A 17,862-nucleotide genomic window follows, 5' to 3' on the forward strand; every position below is an offset into this window, starting at 1 on the left:
GCATTCCAGGTGGCATTTCAGAGATCTCACACCACCTCCCACTGACCAAACAAACCCCTCTGTGCTCGGCAGGCAGCACCACCTCCCTGGTTTTCAGCCATTCTGGGGTCTCTCCCTTTTAACTGGCTGTGGAAACAGTTTGGGATGATGATGATGATGCTTCTCAACCCCTGGCATGTCGCCGGCGGTGGGCCCAGCGTCGGGATGAAGGATTCGGCTTGGCGCGCATCCCTCCTCCGGAGCGGCGCTGCCGGGAGCCCGGCGGTGCCCGGCGGTGCCCGGCGGGCCGGGGGGCAGCGCTAGGGGGGGCCGCTGAGCCCGGCGGAGCCCGCCCGAGCTCCGGAGAGCTCTATGGTCTGTGGCGCTCCCGGCCATGGGAGCGGAGCGGGAGGCGCGGGCCTGCGCCGCCTTCTACGGGACGCTGGGCATCGCCCCGCCGGTGCTGTCCTGCCTGCGCTGCCTGCGCCAGTTCGCGGGGTAAGACCGCGGGCCCCGGGGGAGGGAGCTCCCGGTATCCCCCCGGTTGCGGGTCCGTCGGGGAACCTCCGGTGTGGAGCCCCCGTGCATCGCCCGGCGCGGATCTCGGCATCCCCCCGAGCATCCCCCCGGCGCGGGTCGGCAGGGAGGGAGTGTGAGAGGGTCGGTACCCAACAAGGAGTTCGATCCACCCCCACGTGTCCCTAATCCCTTTCAGCCTGCTTTGTAGCAGCAGGGCAGCAGTCTTTAGGATTTTTCGTGTCCTTCCGCACCACCCGCCCCACCCCACAAAGGGTTTGCAGGCTCTAACCTTTGAGGAGTTCGTGTCGCTTCCCCCACCCGATCCCCGCTTCCCCCAGTGCAATGCTGAGTGCAGTTGGAAGAGGGGAGCCTCACAAGATGGGGCTCTGCAACCCTGACACCTACCAAGCTGGGGCACCCCCACCCAATCCTAATCAAGTTGGGGCACCCCCACCCCAATCCTCATTGAGCTGGGACACTCCCACCCCAGACCCCACCGAGCCAGGGTATCCCTCCCACTACAACCTCCACCGTGCCATGGTATCCTCACCCCATCCCTGTGCTGTTCCAGGAGTACTGCCAAGAGATGCAAAGAGAAGCACCTGGAGGAGGCTCTGCTGCTGACACGGGTGCTGAGCGAGGGTCTGCAGGCACTGGATGAGGCAGAGGCACGACCCCTGCTCCGCTGCATCCTGGCTTTCCAGATGGAGGCAACCAGCAGCTCCAGCTCCTTCCAGAAACTAGAACAGGTCTGTAACACAACCAGCTGGGCTGCGACTTCAGAGCAATTACTGGCCATAAGCGCAGGTCTCGCCCCGCTCTGCCTGCCCCTGGCACAGCTCTGGAGCAGAGCATCCTTGCTGGAGATGCTGCAGGCTCTCTGGTAGCACTCTAAAGCTGGTGTCTCCTGGGGGTCCGGGCACAGTGGCTGACTCAGGGTGTCTCCCAGCAGATGGTGACCCAGCTGGCGGTGGGAAAGGAAGCCCTCCTGGCCCAGGAGGTGGGCACGCTGCTGGCCGGCCTGGCACTGCAGGGAGAGGTGAGAGAACCCCAGCTGTGCGGTGGAACTGACTTTCACGGGGGCTTGGGTGGAGACCAGTGACAGGGACCTCCTGGTTGGGATTGCTTGGGGTCCTTCCTTTCACTTCCCACCATTCTGTGGATTTGCCCTGGGTTGCAGCTGGCAACATGTGGCTGCCCATCACACCAGCCCTTTGCTCATCCCTGGGGCAGCTTCTGGCGCAGGCAGGACCCTCCTGTCCAAGGCACCGAGCCTCAGCATGGCATCAGGTGGGACAAGCTGTCCTTCTGCCCCTACAGGTGCTGTCTCCTGGGGACCTTCAGTCAGGTCAGTCTCTGTTCCTTCCCCTCTGGGGGCCTCTCCAGCCCATACCACCAGTGCACGGGACATCCCCTGCCCACCCAGGCTGGGTCCTCTGCACTCATGGGAGAGGGAGAGGGGATCAGCCACATCTGTGGGATCTCTGCAGAGGTCCCAACAGCACCGAATTCTCTGCCCACCCATCTGGGACAGCTGAAAACCAGACAAGCCAAAGCATCCCCGTCATCCCAGTCCCGCTCCCACCTCACTTACCAGCACCACAGCCCTTGGCTGAGCTGGGGGAGCAGGGCTGGCTGTGAGGACAGTGCTGGGAGGGCACTGATGCTGTCCCCTTGCCCGCAGTGTGCATGTTCCTGGAGGAGAGCAGCCTGGGCCGGCAGTACTGGCAGGAGAACCTGGCCCTGCTGCTGCAGCGCCTGGCCAGCACCCTGCACTGGGTGCTGCAGAGCCAGCCCGCACCCGGCAGCACCTGGGGCTACCTGGGCATCAAGGTAAGAGCTGGATTTCAGAGCAGGAGAAGGATCAGTACCTGCAAGGATTGGCTGGGCACTGGCAGCAGTGTCCAGGAGGGGTGTAACACATCGAGCCGCTTTGAATGGCCATTCCTGGGACGTCACTGCTTTTTCGGAGGTGAGGGATACTGATGGCCATCCCTGTGGCACCCGTCCCTCCTGCTGCTCCAGGCCTGCCTCCAGCTCTTCCAGACGCTGCCAAAGGACGTGGCCCCCCTGGTGTGGAGCGCAGAGGGGAAGAGTGAGACCCTGCAGAGCCTCTTGGGACTGCTGCTGGAGGTGGCCTGGGGAAAGGTACGTAAGGCTCTGAGAGGGATAGAGCTGCCTGTCCCAAGGAGCAGAGCAATGCCATCCTTCCTAGGTGCTTTCCCCATTCCCCTCCCCAAGGGAAGCCTGAAGAGGCAGCCCAGTGTCTGGCATGTCTGAGGCATCCTTTGTAGCTGCCTGCAGCGGAATGCAGGAGGCAGTTAAATGGGGTTTGGTTCTAAAGGGTGGTTTGAGTTGTGCCTTTGCCTCCCCTGCAAGTCCAGGCCCCGAACAAGGACACGAGGCTGCTGGCAGGCACAGCCCTGAGCATGCTGGTGAACACGGCCCCACAGCCCCAGCGTGGGGCCAGCGCCATGCTGACCCTGTTCCAGCTCCCCAGCCAAGGTGGGTGTGAGGGGACAGAGGCTGGTGCTAAGCCAGACTCTACTGTGTCTGTCTCTCGGGGTCTGGGAGTCCCAGCTGCCTCCAGCCATCTCCCATGGCCACTCTGGGATGAGCCAGGGTAGTTGCCCTCAGAGCAGCATTTGGCTTTGCCACCTTCCTGCCATCCAGTGCAGCTGTTTTCCACCAGGCAGTGGGGAGCTGAAGTTTGGGGAGCTGGCAGTGGAGGTCCCCCTGTCCTGGAACCAGATGGGCTGGAGAAGCTGGTGCTCACCAGAGGTTTGCTGACATGCTGCAAGACGGACATCCTCAGCTGCCAGCTGGAGGGCTTCCCTCACAAGGTAGGAGAGCTCAAACCCAGCAGCCAGGGCTTGAGAGAGCCCTTGAGAGAGCTGACAGCCTCTGATGGGGTCTGTGGATCCCTGGGGGACACAGCCAGACTGCACTGCTCCACACCAGCAGCTCTGTGCATCCCACTGAGCACAGTGAATTAGCCAGGAATTTGCTTTTTCCAAAGACATCTGAGCAGGGATTTCCTTCTCCCGGAGGACTGAGAAACCAAGCAGTGCCAAAAGTAGCCCCTGCACAAGCAAAGCAGTATTTCACCCCATGGTCCCATGGGATAAACCCAGAGCTGCCCCTGCAGAGCACAGGGGCATCCAGCTCTGCCCACCTCCAGCCTTTCCCAAGTCCTCAGAAGCTGAGGACTTTCAGGCAGGGAGTGAAAGTGAGCAATAAGCTGCTGAAAGAGCAGGAGAACCAGGCAGCACTCTCCTTGCCTGTCTCACAGCAGGGCTCTCTCACCCTGGAAAGCCTGTCCCTGCACCTGCCTATTCCCTGAGCCACTGTGCTCCCACAGGCCTGTCTGCTGCTGGATGTGGTCTTTCCTGCTGTGTGTGCCCTCACCAAGGAGCAGAAGGATTGCCACTACTACTGCTTCCAAGGTAGGAGGTGAACCTCCCTGCCACAGTGGGGAGGTCTGAAAGGTTCACTGTGCTCGTGGTGCATAGAGCTCCCATGTGCTTCGTCTTCTCCCTGGGAAGATGCTTTTCTGGATCTTGGTAGCTGACTTGGACGCTGCTAATAATTTCTGCTCCAGCCCTGTGGACACCCTCTGGGGCTCTCATTACCTAATGGGGGAGCTGCTGCCCCTGCACAAGGGGTCCCTCAGCCCGTTGCCAGCTGTGCTGCAGGCGAGTCTGGGGGCAAGGGCTGCAGCAGAGCTCTCTGCTTTGGCAGCCTGTGCCCTGTGGCTGCAGCGCCTGCGGGAGAGCCTTCCTGCCATCTGGCACCTGACGGGGACCCGCGTCCTGGCCCAGGACACCAAGCTGCTCCAGCAGGTCACCCAGCTGCTGTGGGACAATGCTGAGACCCCGGTAAGGCCAGGGTGCCAAAGGGCCATACCATGACAGCCAGGAACAGCCCTTCCTTCAGCCGGCACAGCCGCTGTCCCCAGCCCATAGCACACCCCTGCCTGTTTCAGCTGAATGCACCCCCTGGCCTGTGGCTGCCGGGGCAGGGGCACCCACTCTGCTGAGGGTGTGGCACTTGTCACACACAGGCTCTGCAGGTCCCATGTCCCACTGTTTCACCTGCCCTAGGGCAGCACCCACCAGCACAGTCCCAGCCTGTCCACACTGCTGGCTCACTGCCTGCCATCCCCAGTATCCCCAGCTCCTAACCCCAGGGTTACCAGCCAAGACTGAAAGTCCACAGCCATGGAAAATCAAGATAGGAGAGGGAGCCCACCTTAACCTCTTGTGTTTGCCGTCCTTCTCCTGCAGGTGGAAGGGGTGTCTGAGTTCATCCACAGCTCCTTCCGACTGCTCCTGGAGATCTACCACCTTGAGTGCCAGCACTTCCAGGACCAGGAGAGATCCCTCTACCGACAGATCCTGCAGAGGGTGATTTCAATGCCATGGCAGATTAAAGCAAGATATGTGCCCCTGTGTGCCATCGTCCCCTACATGGGCAGCCAGCAGGTAGGGAAGGCAGGGGAACAGGGAGGCTTGGTCCCAGCTGGCACTGCTGCCAGGGAGGCTCAGCCTCTGTCCACTGCCTGTCACCTTCTACCCAGCTCCACCATGTGGGCAGGCAGCCTTTCCACCCAGGGGGGCTGTTTTAGCATCACCCCAGGAACATTATCCCTCAGGTAGTGAGCTACAGCAGTGCATGCCTAGGCAGTGCCAGTGGGAGGGAAAGCTTTGCCTGTTGGTGCCCACCTAAAGCTGGCCAAGAGCAGCTTGAGGTGGTCAGTGGCAGGGGTGACCACAGTGCGGTCTGTACCCAGATCTGTCCCTGCCATATGCAGCTCTAAGACTGACAGGGAGATGAGGGTCACCTGCCTTTCTCCCAGGTGCTGGATGCCTACCCGGACCTCCCGCAGCACCTCCTGAGCTGCCTCTCCACCAACCACTTGTGTCCTGCTGCTGCCGAGGTCTACAAGGTGCTGGTGCGGCAGCAGTGCAGCGAGTGGCAGGACGGGCAGCGGGGCACAGAGGCGGCTCTGGTGGAGCGCTGGGCACTGTGCTGGCTACCCCTGCTCTCCCAGGCCCTGCGCTCCCCCCTGCCCATCCTGCAGAGTAACGCTGCCAACCACCTCCTCGCCTGGACCCTCCGGCAGCTCCCGGCCACCCAGGAGCCGCTGGCCGTCCAGTTTGGTGGCCAGGACACGGCGTCACTCCGGGCTTGGGTCTCGCTGCTGAAGGCACAGAAGAGCGTGGCGGGGGCTCTGCCGCTGCAGGACGAGGCTCTGGAGCGGCTCTCCTGCTGCCTGGGTGCCCGCGAGGAGGGTGTTCGGCTGGCAGCACTGGGCCTCCTCTGCTGCAGCCCCAGCACCAACCAGCCCCTGTCAAGCACCGAGATGCAGCTGCTGAGGGAGTTCCTGCCCCTCAACCTCAACTGCGACTCCTCCTCGTTCCGGCAGCTGCTGCAGGCAGCGGTGAGGAAGGCGCTGGTGCGGCTGCGGGACAGCTCACTGGCACAGCTGCGGGGGAAGGTGCCACGAGGCACCGAGCCGGGACAGGGAGCTGGGCAGCTCAACCAGGCAGTAGGTGAGACGGCCACCCAGCACCTCCATCACAGCCCCAGGGGATCCACACGTGGGTGCCCAGCCCAGCATCCCTCACTGCCCTGCTCTCTGCCTGCAGGCTTCGTGGAGTGGCTGCTGCAGCTCAGCGTCGCCTCTCTCAGCCCAGGCTCCAACTACCAGAGGAAGAAGACGGCTCTGCTCCTCCTGGCTGCTGTTCTGGAGACCTGCACAGACACCTGGAGCCCCGACAGGAAGAAAGGCCAGCCCCCACGTGAGTATGGGAGACCTGCCTGGAGCATCACCCTGGGTTGTGGGGAGGATGATCCCTGACGATGCCATTCCACTGCCACATGTCCCCACCACAGGGACCATGGCCACACTGCTGAGCTACGCCAAGCAGAGAGGCTGCTGGGACTTCTTCTCCCAGCCCAATTTGTTGGCACTGCTGAGCTGCTTGCAAGACAGCACTAATGAGGTGAGCCTCCTAAAGACAAGGGGAGGTCATAAAGATGCCTACCTTGGCCTCGAGCATGCTCAGAGGGGAAGCCAACCATGCTTTCCCTCCTCCTATGTCCCACTTTCCCCCCACCTCTTCTCTGTCCTGGCAGATCAGAGACTTGGCCTCAGAGCTGCTTGTCCGCTACTTCCCTGCTACATTCCCCGAGCCCATCGCCCTGGAACTCTTCCAGCTGGCCCAGGACACCTTGAGCAGCCCCCGAGTGCAGGAGGCTGAAGCTGGAGCCGTGCTGATGAAGACCATCCTGCAGAAGTACGAGCTCCTGGCCACTCCCCGCCTCTCCCTGTGGTGGCACAGAACCCCCGAGAGTGCACAGGCAACACTGGTGCCTTGCAGTGGGGAGCGTTGGGGCACAGGAGCCTGCACCAGGGGAGGAAGGAACATCATGGCACAAAATGAGCAGGAAACTCCCTGGTCCTCACAGCAGTGTCTGCCTCTTGCCCCAGGTCAGACAGTGGCACCATGAAGAGCCTGGCCCTGGAGGCCGAAGCAGCCCTGACGCTGCCCAGCCGAGGGCTGTGCTTCACCCAGCACCTTCTCCACGTGCTGCAAGCCCAGTACACGGTGGCACGTCAGGACCTGCTGCGGGCAGCGGCCACCGCACCCATGCACGGTACGGCCCCAGCCTGGCAGGGCAGGGAGCAGCTCCTGCAGCATATCCCTGGGAATCAGAGCAGGCAGGAACTCTACAGGCAGGACTGAGGCCACGTGTGCTGGTGCCACATCCTTGCCTCAGTTTCCCTGTATTGCCATTCCCCCTGCCCGACACGCCCCTCATGCAGGGCCCTGTTCTCTCCCCTGCCCATGAGCCACATCAGCCACGGGCCCAGGCAGGAGAGCCAGGGCTGTGCTGGCACCACAGTGACCAGAGCTGGGTGTCCTGCAGGAGCCATCGCAGCCCTGCGGAGGTGCCTGCTCCAGGTGCCGGAGGTGGCTGTCTCCATGCAGGCAGCAGAGTTGGCTCAGAGCTGGCAGGAGCTCCTCACCCGCCTCGTGACCACGGTGAGAGACATCACCTCCTTCCTCCTGGGTGCTCTGCAGAGCCAGCAAGGCCCTGGTGCCAACGAGCAAGGTGAGCATGTCCCCATGGGGGGAACCAGCCCTGGGAACCACTGACACCTCCATCACAGCCATTCCTGACCCAGCAGCCCTCCAACCTGGGTGGATGCAGTTGCTTTGGGCTCAGTGTCTCTAGCAGGGGACAGTGCTGGGGCTGGGCACAGAAGGTTGGCCAGGGAGTGAAGGCCAAAGCAGGACACCTGGGCAAGGATGCTCCAGGTGTTGGGCAGAGGATCCCGGAAGCTGCAGGAGCAGAATGGCTAATGCCTGGCTTTGGGTCCCTTTCTTAACTGCATGTAGAGGCAAAAGCCTTCCAGAAGCAGCAAGGCACCTGCAAGATGGAAGCAGCTGGAAGAGTAGTGGGCAAAGTGCAGCTGCAGCCCTGAGTGGGGCACATGGCAGAGCAGGAGCCACTGGGGTTCCTCCTGAATCCCAGCAGGACCCCCTCCTGCTGACCCACACCACCCTGCTCAGACAAGGCTTTCCCTTTTGCAGCTGCTGCCCCATCATTTGCAGAGATGGGGAATGCCATCGGCTCCCTCATCATGCTGGGGAAGGACCGGGGGCAGGAGGAAGAGGAGGGGGACTCAGTCCTCCTGTCAGAGGAGCACAGCCTGATCCTGACATGCTGCTGGGTGTCAGTGAAGGTAGGTACCCCTCCCCATGGTAGTGGGAGAGGGGCAGCCTGGCATGGTGCTCACCATCCCGCCCACCCCAGCTGCTCTTCACCTCCCCTTGGGGCATTCAGCCTTGCTGGGGATGAACACGGGGGAATCTGTCCTTACCTCAGAGCTCTCACACATATCCTCACCCCTTCTAGGGAAGATGCTACCACCAACTTTCCCAAAAGCACCTCCCCTCCCTGCTTATGCTTATGAAGTCCAGCTGGTTCCCAGACACTGACAGCCCCCAGCTGTGGCACAGCTGGGCTACCCAGGCTGCAGCCCTGCAGCTGCTCATCCCAGCTCCTTTCTGACAGCCTCACAGCCTACCCTCCTCTATGCCAATCTTGCTGACCTTCCTCTTCTTCCCAGGAGATCGGGCTGCTCCTGGGGGGCCTGGCTGAGCTGCTGCTGGCCCCAGCACTGCCTGCCGATTTGGGCCCCCTGCTGCAGCTCCCGACCCTGCAGATGGCCAGCAGGGTGTTCCAGGAAATCCTGCTGCGGTGCCGGCACTGGGTAAGAGCATGTCCTGACCTCTTGCCTGCCCCTTCAGCCCTGTCCCTGCTCTGGCCTCACTGGGATGGAGGGAGGGCGAGTGGAGCAGGGCAGGGTCTGCTCCAGGGTAGGACGTGGGGACAGCTGGAAGCCCCTGGCTGGGATCCCGGTGCCAAACCCTGTCATATCTCCACACAATCATGTCTTCTTGCTTTCTTCTTCCCCTTTGCAAAGAGGTTTCTGGGGCTGTGGGGGGCTGGCAAGTGCAGCCTTTGAGGTGCAGGGCCCTGACACTGCTCTGCCGCAGGGAGCAGTGGAGGGCTGCAGCATGGGCTTCACCAAGTTCTGTGCTGCTCTGCTGAACCACCCGGATGCAGAGCTGCAGGCCATCCCACAGGCCATGCTGGAGCAGGTACTGTGCTCGTTGTGCCCCTTGATTCCCTCATGCCCCAGGGAGCCCCAGGGTTGTTTCCCTGTGTCCTCACTCCCTGGGGCAAGCACCCTTGTGGCAGCCAAGATGCTGGTGCAGGGCACTGCGGGGCAGCTGCAGGGTCCATGCAGCAGGTTTCCAGCCATATCTCAGGTGGGTTTTGTTTCTCTGGCAGGGCTTGGAGGCGCTGAGCGGACCCCGCAGCAGCTCGATCACGCGCCGTGCCGCCGGCTTCCCCATGCTCTTCCTCTGCATCGTCAGCGGGGAGGCCCCGGCGCAGGCACGGCCGCTGCTGACCCGCTGCATCCACACACTGCTGGCCTTGGCCACCACGGCACTGCCACAGGACTGGGACCAGACCCTCGACCTCCCACAGGTGAGCCTGGGGCTTCTGGCTGCTGGAACATGTTGGGGACAGGGTGATCTGCACAAGGTCCCTTGAAGGGAGCCGCACTAGGTACCCAGTGCTGGCATGGAGACCTCAGAGTGAGCAAAAACCCACACCCTCACCGTGCTGCCCAGCCCAGCAGCCTGAGAGCTGCTGGCCCCTTGGCTCCCCTGTCTTTTCCCACCATCTTTCCTTCCCGTGGAAGCACAAATGCCCTCCCTGCCCAGTGATGCTGATCCCTGCGCTCTCCCCAGGTGTGTGCCCTCCACGTGCTGCAGACGCTGGTGCGGGGCGCGGGGCTGGGCGGGGCGGTGCTGTGCCACGCCACACCCATGATGGCCCTGGCGCTGCGGGGCCTGGGCTCGCCGTGCTGGGCCATGAGGAATGCGGCCATCCAGCTCTTCAGTGAGTACTGACAGGGAGAGATCCCACACCCCTCAGGGTTCAGAGCCCGGCTGGGGTGAGGTGCAGGGGGTCAGGCAGGGTTGGATGGGACCTGACGCTGCATTCCCTGTCCCTGCAGGCGCCCTCGCGTCCCGGCTGCTGGGGCAGCCCCGGAGCCACGGGGAGGGCTGCCCGGCAGAGGGGGTGAGCCTGCCCGCCTTCCTCGGGCAGCACCCAAAGCTGGGCACTGTGCTGCTGGATGAGCTCAGGGTGGCCACAACGCCCATGCCAGGGGAGCCCCGCCTGCACCCCGCGCTCCACGCCATCCTCACCCTCCTGGCCCAGCTGCATCCTGGCGCTGATGGTTCCAGCAGGTAGGGTGGCAGTGAAGATGCTCTGCCTCAGCCAAGGGCTCCTACAGTGGGAGGGGATCCTGTGGTGGTGGGGGTGGCCCTGGCTGTCAGGGGGTTTTGCTCTGACTGGAGCATCACCACACGGTGCCTTTTTGCTCCACAGCCTCTCTGCTCCCTTCCTGGGGCCGCTGCTGGGACTGGCAGAGAGCCCCATCTACGCCGTGCGAGCGATGGCTGCCAAGGTCCTGGTGCCTGTTGTCCCACCACCCCAGCGCCATGGGCTCCTCCTGCAGCTTGCCCAGCAGCTCCCCACGGCACCTGGACGGATCCGCTCACACAACGCTGTCCATGGGCACCTGCTGCAGATGCAGGCACTGCTGGCCTCTGCCACGGGCACCGGGGGGTGAGTGGTGCCAGGCTGTCCCCCCACCTGCAGCCCCTGTGGTCACACAGCTTTTTGGCCACAGAAGGGACTGCCAGCCCGGCACTTTGCCTGTGGTAAGGCTGTGTCTCCCCACAGGCTGTCGGCCGAGGTGCTGCGCCCTGTGGCTCTGCAGCTGGAGGCGCGGGGCTGGCTGCTCACCCCTGCCCAGCGCTGCCCGCTCGTCCGCGCTGCCTTCCTCCAGGTCCTCGCCCTCCTCCCTGCATCCTTCAGTCCTGGTTTTGCCCAGCACATCCGTGACTCCATCAGCACCGAGCTGGGCAGCCCCCTGCGGGGGGGAAAGCCAGGCTGTGCCGAGCCGCAGGTACTGCTGCCTGCCGGGAAAATCACGGCCATGGCCGGACTGGCAGTGAGCCTGGGCGGGGAGCAAGGACCGCTCGCTCGAGGCTGAGCACTGATAGGGGAATCCTGGTTTTTATTGCAGGTTGGCTTGGCTGTTCTCCACCAAACCATGGCCCACTTCATGTGCAGCGAGGCAGCTCGGCTGGCAGGCAGCGAGCAGATTGCTGCTGTCTGCTCCCTTCTCCAGCAGCCCAATCCCGATGTCCAGCTTGCCATCCTGAGCTGGGTGGTCGCCAGGGAGGGAGGAACATGCAAGGAGCTGGAGAAGGCTCTTGGGCTGACATTGCTGGTATGACAAGGCTCAAAAAGTCACCACATAAAGCAGAGGGTCCCCAGTGCACCACACAGATGGGATCCCTGAGAAGCACAGTGTTCCCCAGGCTGAGGGTGTGTGGGTGTGGGGCACTTGCCTGGCTGACACCCCGCAGTGCTGGGACCACTAACCATGTACCTTCTTTCCTGTTGTCAACTAGGAGAGCTTGCAGTCGGTGCTGCGAGACAGAAGGGACGAGGAGTTCCTGAGATTGTACCTTGAGGCTTTGCTGCATCTTTACAGAGATCCGTCTTCATGGTCTCAGGAAGATTCCCACAAGCTCCAGGGCTCCTGGGCAGCATGCCTGGAGATGCTGCTGCACATGGTGGAGGCTGAGTGTCCTGGCCCCGACCTCCTCTTCCAGGCGCTGTGTGCTGCCAGCCTGCTGCTCGCCCACTGGTAGGTCCCTGCTGCTGCCTGACTCACCCAGCAGATTCTTAGTCCTGGGTGGACTTAGTCCATGGCTGTGGAAACAGAGCCATGACTTGTATAAATCACAGCTTTGCACCTGAGTCCTGTGATCTCAGCGCCGCTGGTGGACTCTGATCCCCCGGCTGGAGCGGGAAGGTGTGTCTGAATTCCCTCTCCTTCCCTGGCCTCTGGCAGGTTCGGGGACGAGGACGGCCGGCTGGTGGAGCGCTGGTGCGCGGCGCTGGAGGAGTGCAGCCGCTCTGCTTCGTGCGAGGTGCTGCGGTTGGCGGCCGCCCGCTCCCTGCAGACGGCGGGGGCCGCTGTGGTGCGGCGATCCCTGCGAGCTGCTCGGCCCTCGCTCGTCCCCGTGGCTCTGCGGTAGGTCCTGAGCCCATCCCCGGGGACGGCTGCACTTAACAGGAGCGGTGCTGCCCCATGGCTGCAGCCCCGTTCCCAGCAGCACTGCTCCCTGCAGCCCCAGCGTGCTGCAGGTTAATTGACTCTGGAAAAGGTGTCCCCTGCAAAAAACTCATTGAAGAAAACCCCACTCATTCAAAAATCACTGGCACCCAAAAGCTTGCAGCCTACAAAAAAATGCGTGGTTGGCATTTTAATAGAAGCAGCCCTTCCCTTATGAGCAGCAGATGACACTGCTGGGTCCCTCAATCCCTGGCACCGTCCCTGCCATCCCAAGCTGCAAGTTCTTGAGTGCTGGTTGTGCCTTTCACAGTCCAGGAGAAAAGTCCCTAAGGGACTCACAGAGACTATGAGTGCTTTCCTCCCCTCCAGGCAGGCTGGGATACTTTGTGTGCAGTGTCCTTCTCTTCCCTTTCCCCAGGCTGATAAACATGGCCATTCACCTCCTGCAAGATGAGGAGCGGGAGGTCCGGCACCAGGCCTCAGGTTTCGCCAGCCTCCTGCGGCAGAACCCCAGGGAGCCACTCCGAGATGGCTGCACCTTTGTGCAGGACAACGTGGGGCTCCAGAGCCTCCTGCAGCTCCTTCTGGGAGAATTCGGGGAGCACCCTGAGACCTTCAACTCACTGCTGCAGCACCTCCCCATCTTAGATCTCAGGAGCATTGTGGAGGAGCTGGAGGCCAACAAGTGAGCTGTGGGCTGGTATGGAGGAGTGCGTGGTACCTCGGAGCTGGCCCTTGGCTTCACTCATGCCTTGGCTTTCCCCCCAGAGCTGCCAGCCTGTACAAGGAGGACGAACCCAACGTTTTTGCAGAGCCAGCCATCCTGGCACAGCAGCTGCTCCCTGTCCTGATGCAGCTCTTAGAGAAGGTGCCTGCTGGCAGCCCACTCCGTGCCTCGGCTCTGCACTGGCTGGAAGCCACAGGCCCCGGTGTGCTGCAGGAACTGCGGTACTGCAAGCACTGCTGGAGCCGAGGTATGGCGAGTGTGGAGCCCCCAGGACAAGCGAGCTGGTGTCCTCATCCCCAGGCCAGCTCTTCCCTGAGAGACCCCACCATGCTCACGGCTCCTTCACCCTCTCTCTCTCCACAGGGACTGCTGCCAGCTGGGGGATGAAGGCGCTGGGCTGTGCCAAACTCCACACCGCCGTGGCCGTCCTGCTGGTGAGGGCCCGGCTGGTGGTACGGGTGCTGCAGGTACTGGAGGAAGGTGCCACCACTGTGCCAGGGCTGGACTGCAGCACCCAGGAGCTGGAGCAGGAACTGGAGCTGGTGCAGGGGCTGCTGGTGCAGCACGGGCTGGCCCCCGTGCCCAGTCAGGGCAATGCACCAGGAGAGCTGGGACCACCATCTGGGACTGCCTGACACCTCCTGGCGTGCAGCGGTGTGACACGAAACACTGCAGTCACACCCCTCTCTGCTGGATGCTCTCTCTGGCCACCAGGCAGGCCTGCGGGTTCGGAGGTTTAACTCAGGGGAATCACACGCACTCACTTTGTTCCCAGTGTTTTCTAACTGTTCACCTGAGGACTCCAGTGCAACATCACCTTGGCCTGTGCCCGTGGCATCCCTGCCCTTGGCTCTGGCTGGCAGGGGGGCCCTGCATGCCAGAGCCTTCACATCCCCTCGTGCTCCTCAGCTCCCACCACCTGTTTTTTTAACCAGTGTTTTCGTCCACGGCCAACCTGGGATTTCATCCCAAATAAAGAGGCCAAGAACATTCCCGGTGTTGAAGCCTTTTAGTTTCCCTGCCCAGGAGGGTGGTGTGAGAGAGAGCTGCGACAGGCAGCAGGAGCCAAACACATCCTGAGGCAGCAAATGGGTAACAGCCATTGGCTGCAGTGAGGAACCCCAAATCCTAAGCCCTGCCCCAAGCCCCCAGCCCCATGGGGCCACCCTGCCTCATGGCCATAGGCAGCTGATGGGGAGGTGACAACCCAATGCCTGGCTGAACCCCCCTCATTACATTCCACAGAGAGCTGGGCAGCTGACAGTCCTCTGCAGGCACTGGGGCTGCCCAGGGGATGGGTGCTGGTTGCCATCCTGCAGCCAGAGTCCCATTGCATGAGGCTGGGGCAGCTGTTCCATGAGCTGCCCTCTCCTTCCCACATCCAGACCTGGGGCTGTCCCCACCCTGGGCTCCCTCCTCCCTCGGCCAGCCTGGCAGGAGCCAGCCCTGGCACAGCACATCCTCCCACCACAGGCTGTGGTACTGCAGGCCAAGGCTGGAGCAGGGACCCCACCAGCGAGGTCGGTTCATGCTGGGTGAGGAGGGGCACCAGCACCACCCAGTTCAGCCTCGCTCCCTCCAGTGGGAGCTGCTGAGCCCCACAGCTGGAACTGGATGCCCTGTGGCACCATCACCCACATGCAGGTTTTGGGTGTCTCTGTTTCATTCCTGTCTGCAAACCACAGCACAAAGCTGAGTCGCCCTGCCCAGCTCACCCGACATTCACTCCAGGGAGTGATCTCAGACACACAGGAAGGACGCTCCATCCTCATGTTGCTTGCCAATGGCAGCTGATTGCATGGCATGATGTCATGGCTGAGCATGACATCATGTCACTGCTGTATCATCTTCTCACCCACATTTAACCTCTTTGTGATGTTCTTCTACCATTAATCACCACACTTCAGCAATTCCCTTATTTTTAATCTTTATAAGAAGGATTTTCTTCCCATTCTTCAACAAAATATTTAATGGTAAACACAGGGAGTCGGATCCAAGGGTGAGCAGCAAACCTGCAGAAGTATAAAACTGTAAAACACACCACATTTTTATTTCATTCCCCCGACCTCCCCAGCATGGAGTGGTGCCATAGCAGCTCACCTTCCCAGGGAGATCCTACACGAAGATGAGAGCGGGTGGGGAGCAGACACAATCCTCCTGCAGCCCCTCCTGCACCCACGAGCCCTGACACCCCACCACAGAGGCAGCCACCCAAAATGTCCTGGAAGGGAAAATTGTTAAGAACTGGGATGTGCCACAAATAATTAAATATAATTTAAAAATTATATGTAGTTTTATATTGCATATAAGAATACTTATTGGCAGTTGTTCTAGATTATCATTGTAGGTCCCTTCCAACTGAAATATTCTATTTACAGTATATTTATTTTTATACTCTATATTACCAATTTAAAGTCTACATTATTGATTTATCTTATAATATTATGGTATATTATGGCATATTATAGTAGTTTTATATATGAATATATTAAGAATGTAAAAGGTAGGTGCTTGAGGGATATGGAAAGATGTTCTTCCATTTGGGCGTGTCGCCCCCCAAATTACCACCTACCTGGCTCCTTGCAGCCCATGTCCAGTGCAGTGGGGATGGTGGTGGGACAGGCCCCCCCAGCATTCCACGCACACCCGCTTGTCCCGGTGCAGCCGGCGGCTCCAGCCTTGCCCACGGCAGGGGGGTCCTACCTGCGTCAGGCGGAAATAGCCGCAGTAGCTGGGGAGGGGGGAGCTGGGGAGCGGGGAAAACAGGGGAAAAAAAGAGGGGAAATGGTGGGAAAAACAGGAGAAATGGTGGTTGGAAGGTAGGGCAGAGGTTGGGGGTTTTTGATGGATGGGGGGTGTAAAGGGGATGTGGGTTTGGCAGGGAAAAGGGGCCATGGTTGGGGAGGTGAGAAGGGTAATTGGCCCTGAGGGGGTGTAGAGAGGCCATGAGTTTAGGAGGTACAAAGGGGTCATGGTTTGGGGCAGCAGGATAATGGCTCTTTGAGGGTGGAGGGTGCAAAGGGCCATGGATTTGTATGGGGGTGCAATGGGGCCATAGTTTAGGGTGGGGAAAAGAGTAATGGCTGGGGGGCACAAAAAGGTCCGGGGTCTGAGGACTGCAAAGGGGCCACGGCTGCAGGGGGGCACAGAGGGATCCCAACCCCACACATACCCAGAGGGCTCCTCCGGCAGTGGCAGCCCAGCTCTTCGCCAGGGATCCCTGAAGTCCCAGCTGAAGGACTTGGGGAGTATCTTGGCTACCTCTGGCAGAAGAGCAGCCGTGAGGGGCATGTGGATGATTAAAGACACCCCAGGACAGGCAGCGGGGACGGCGGCACATGGGGTCGGCCACGGGCGAGGGCATCAGGCGTCCCACGTTACCTTTGGCCGTCCCGCAGGTCGGGTGCTCCCCAGGCAGCCGCGGCGCTGCTTGAGGTCAGGACAGGGCTCCCCTCCGTGCCGGGGCGGGACGGTGACCTGGCGGCTGCGGGCCCTGCTGCCGACCCCACACGGGGAGCTGCACCCGCTCCATGGCCCCCAGGGCCCCACCGAGCAGCCCACGGCTGCCGGGGGAGCAGGAGGGATGGAGGAGAGGGAAAAGAGAGAGCTTCAGCGTCACGAACAGGGGAAAGAGGAGCGCAGGGGAGGGGGAGAGGGGAGGAAGGACAAGGGCCAGGGTGACCCCAGCAGCCCCTCTCCCCTGACCCCCGCCAGCACAGGGACATTGTGCGTCGCTTCCGCAGGATTTTATCCCTGTGCTGCATCGCGCTGAGCTGGGACCCCGCTAATCTCCCCGGAGATTAGGAAGGGCTGACTGTTGCAGTTGTCGAGGGGGCCACAGCCAACCGCCTGCCCGGGTTTGGGTGCCCAGGGCGGGCTGGCTCCGCACCCTCAAGCCCACGATCCCTGTTTGGCACCCCCAGCACAGCCCCCGGTTCCCGTGTCGCTAGTGCAAGGCACTGCCCGTGACAGCGGCAGCGGTGTTGCCAGGGTTTGTCCTGCTGGGCCCCACACTGACCACTCTGAGGCTTGCAATGACAGCGCCACTGTCAGCTGCAGACCGGAGGCCACCCCTGCGGGCTCTCTCATTGCACTGGGACCAGCCGGACATCCAGTGTGGAGAAAAGGGGAAAATTCGGATATTGTTACAAATCCAGCCCAGCCGGCACGCCCAGATGCATCCTGTTACCGCTCAAAGCAGGGGCCAACAGGTACCAGCAAACACCACCACCCAGAGCAGCAGCCCAGGCGGGTGTCCCCAGCCCCTGTGCCACTCACCGGCGCGGCGGCAAGTGGCGTGGTAGTCCTGGCAGCAGTCCCCCGTCCTCTGGCAGTACGAGTCGCAGTAGCAGCGAGCCCGGCGGGCTCCGGGGGCCCAGCACGCGTTGTTCCTGCCCGGGCAGCAGCGGTGCCGGCAGCTGCCCGTGGCACCCACCAGGCAGCTGGTGGCCAGCAGCCAGCCCCCCCAGAGCAGCAGGCCCCGCATGGCACCGGGAGCCTGCGAGCGCCGAGGGACGGCTCTGCCCCGCACCCCCTGGATGCTGGATGAGGAGCGAGGGCTGCGCTGGTGGCAGCGTTGGGATCTCCGGCCGTGCCGCACCGCCCCCGGGCTGGGCGGGGGGACAAAGCCCGTTCCCTTCTGCTCCACCGCCCCTCGCCATCCCGGCAGGGCAAGGGCTTCGCACAAGTAGCCAGGATTACTAATGAAGCACAGTGCACGGGACAACACAGCCCTGGAGCTGCCTGGGAGCACCTGTGAATGGCGCACTGCTGGCTTGGAGCTGACGCTCCCCCGGGAGAACCACCTTGGCACGATGGGGAGCACCGTCCCCCACCTGCAGGGCAGGAGCTGCTCGCTGCTCACTCAGCACCGCCCAGACACCAACGC

General features: G+C 61.9%; 2 protein-coding genes across 2 annotated transcripts; one reads left to right on the forward strand and one right to left on the reverse strand.

Moving 5' to 3' along the window:
* The first annotated feature begins 360 nt into the window (after positions 1-360).
* LOC126641620 (thyroid adenoma-associated protein homolog) lies at positions 361-14,820 on the forward strand. The gene is given in 32 exon segments (XM_050318525.1): positions 361-477; positions 1,070-1,247; positions 1,451-1,537; positions 1,819-1,846; positions 2,183-2,331; positions 2,524-2,646; positions 2,883-3,009; positions 3,191-3,232; positions 3,235-3,341; positions 3,860-3,944; positions 4,240-4,376; positions 4,785-4,982; positions 5,357-6,053; positions 6,150-6,302; positions 6,397-6,506; positions 6,640-6,800; positions 6,995-7,161; positions 7,435-7,620; positions 8,103-8,254; positions 8,642-8,785; positions 9,072-9,176; positions 9,370-9,570; positions 9,837-9,987; positions 10,106-10,340; positions 10,483-10,722; positions 10,840-11,065; positions 11,186-11,392; positions 11,577-11,815; positions 12,023-12,205; positions 12,666-12,932; positions 13,016-13,221; positions 13,338-14,820. Coding segments are annotated over 32 exon segments (5,667 nt in total). The 5' UTR covers positions 361-373; the 3' UTR covers positions 13,610-14,820.
* Positions 14,821-14,884: 64 nt separating this feature from the next.
* LOC126641621 (somatomedin-B and thrombospondin type-1 domain-containing protein-like) lies at positions 14,885-17,734 on the reverse strand. Its single transcript, XM_050318526.1, is given in 7 exon segments — positions 14,885-14,986; positions 15,075-15,195; positions 15,547-15,720; positions 16,147-16,237; positions 16,356-16,379; positions 16,382-16,537; positions 17,253-17,734. Coding segments are annotated over 6 exon segments (759 nt in total). The 5' UTR covers positions 17,461-17,734; the 3' UTR covers positions 14,885-14,986; positions 15,075-15,089.
* Positions 17,735-17,862: the final 128 nt, after the last annotated feature.

The sequence above is a fragment of the Myiozetetes cayanensis genome, unplaced genomic scaffold (genome assembly GCF_022539395.1).
Source record: "Myiozetetes cayanensis isolate MyiCay16 unplaced genomic scaffold, myiCay2020 scf21, whole genome shotgun sequence".
Classification (NCBI taxonomy): domain Eukaryota; kingdom Metazoa; phylum Chordata; class Aves; order Passeriformes; family Tyrannidae; genus Myiozetetes; species Myiozetetes cayanensis.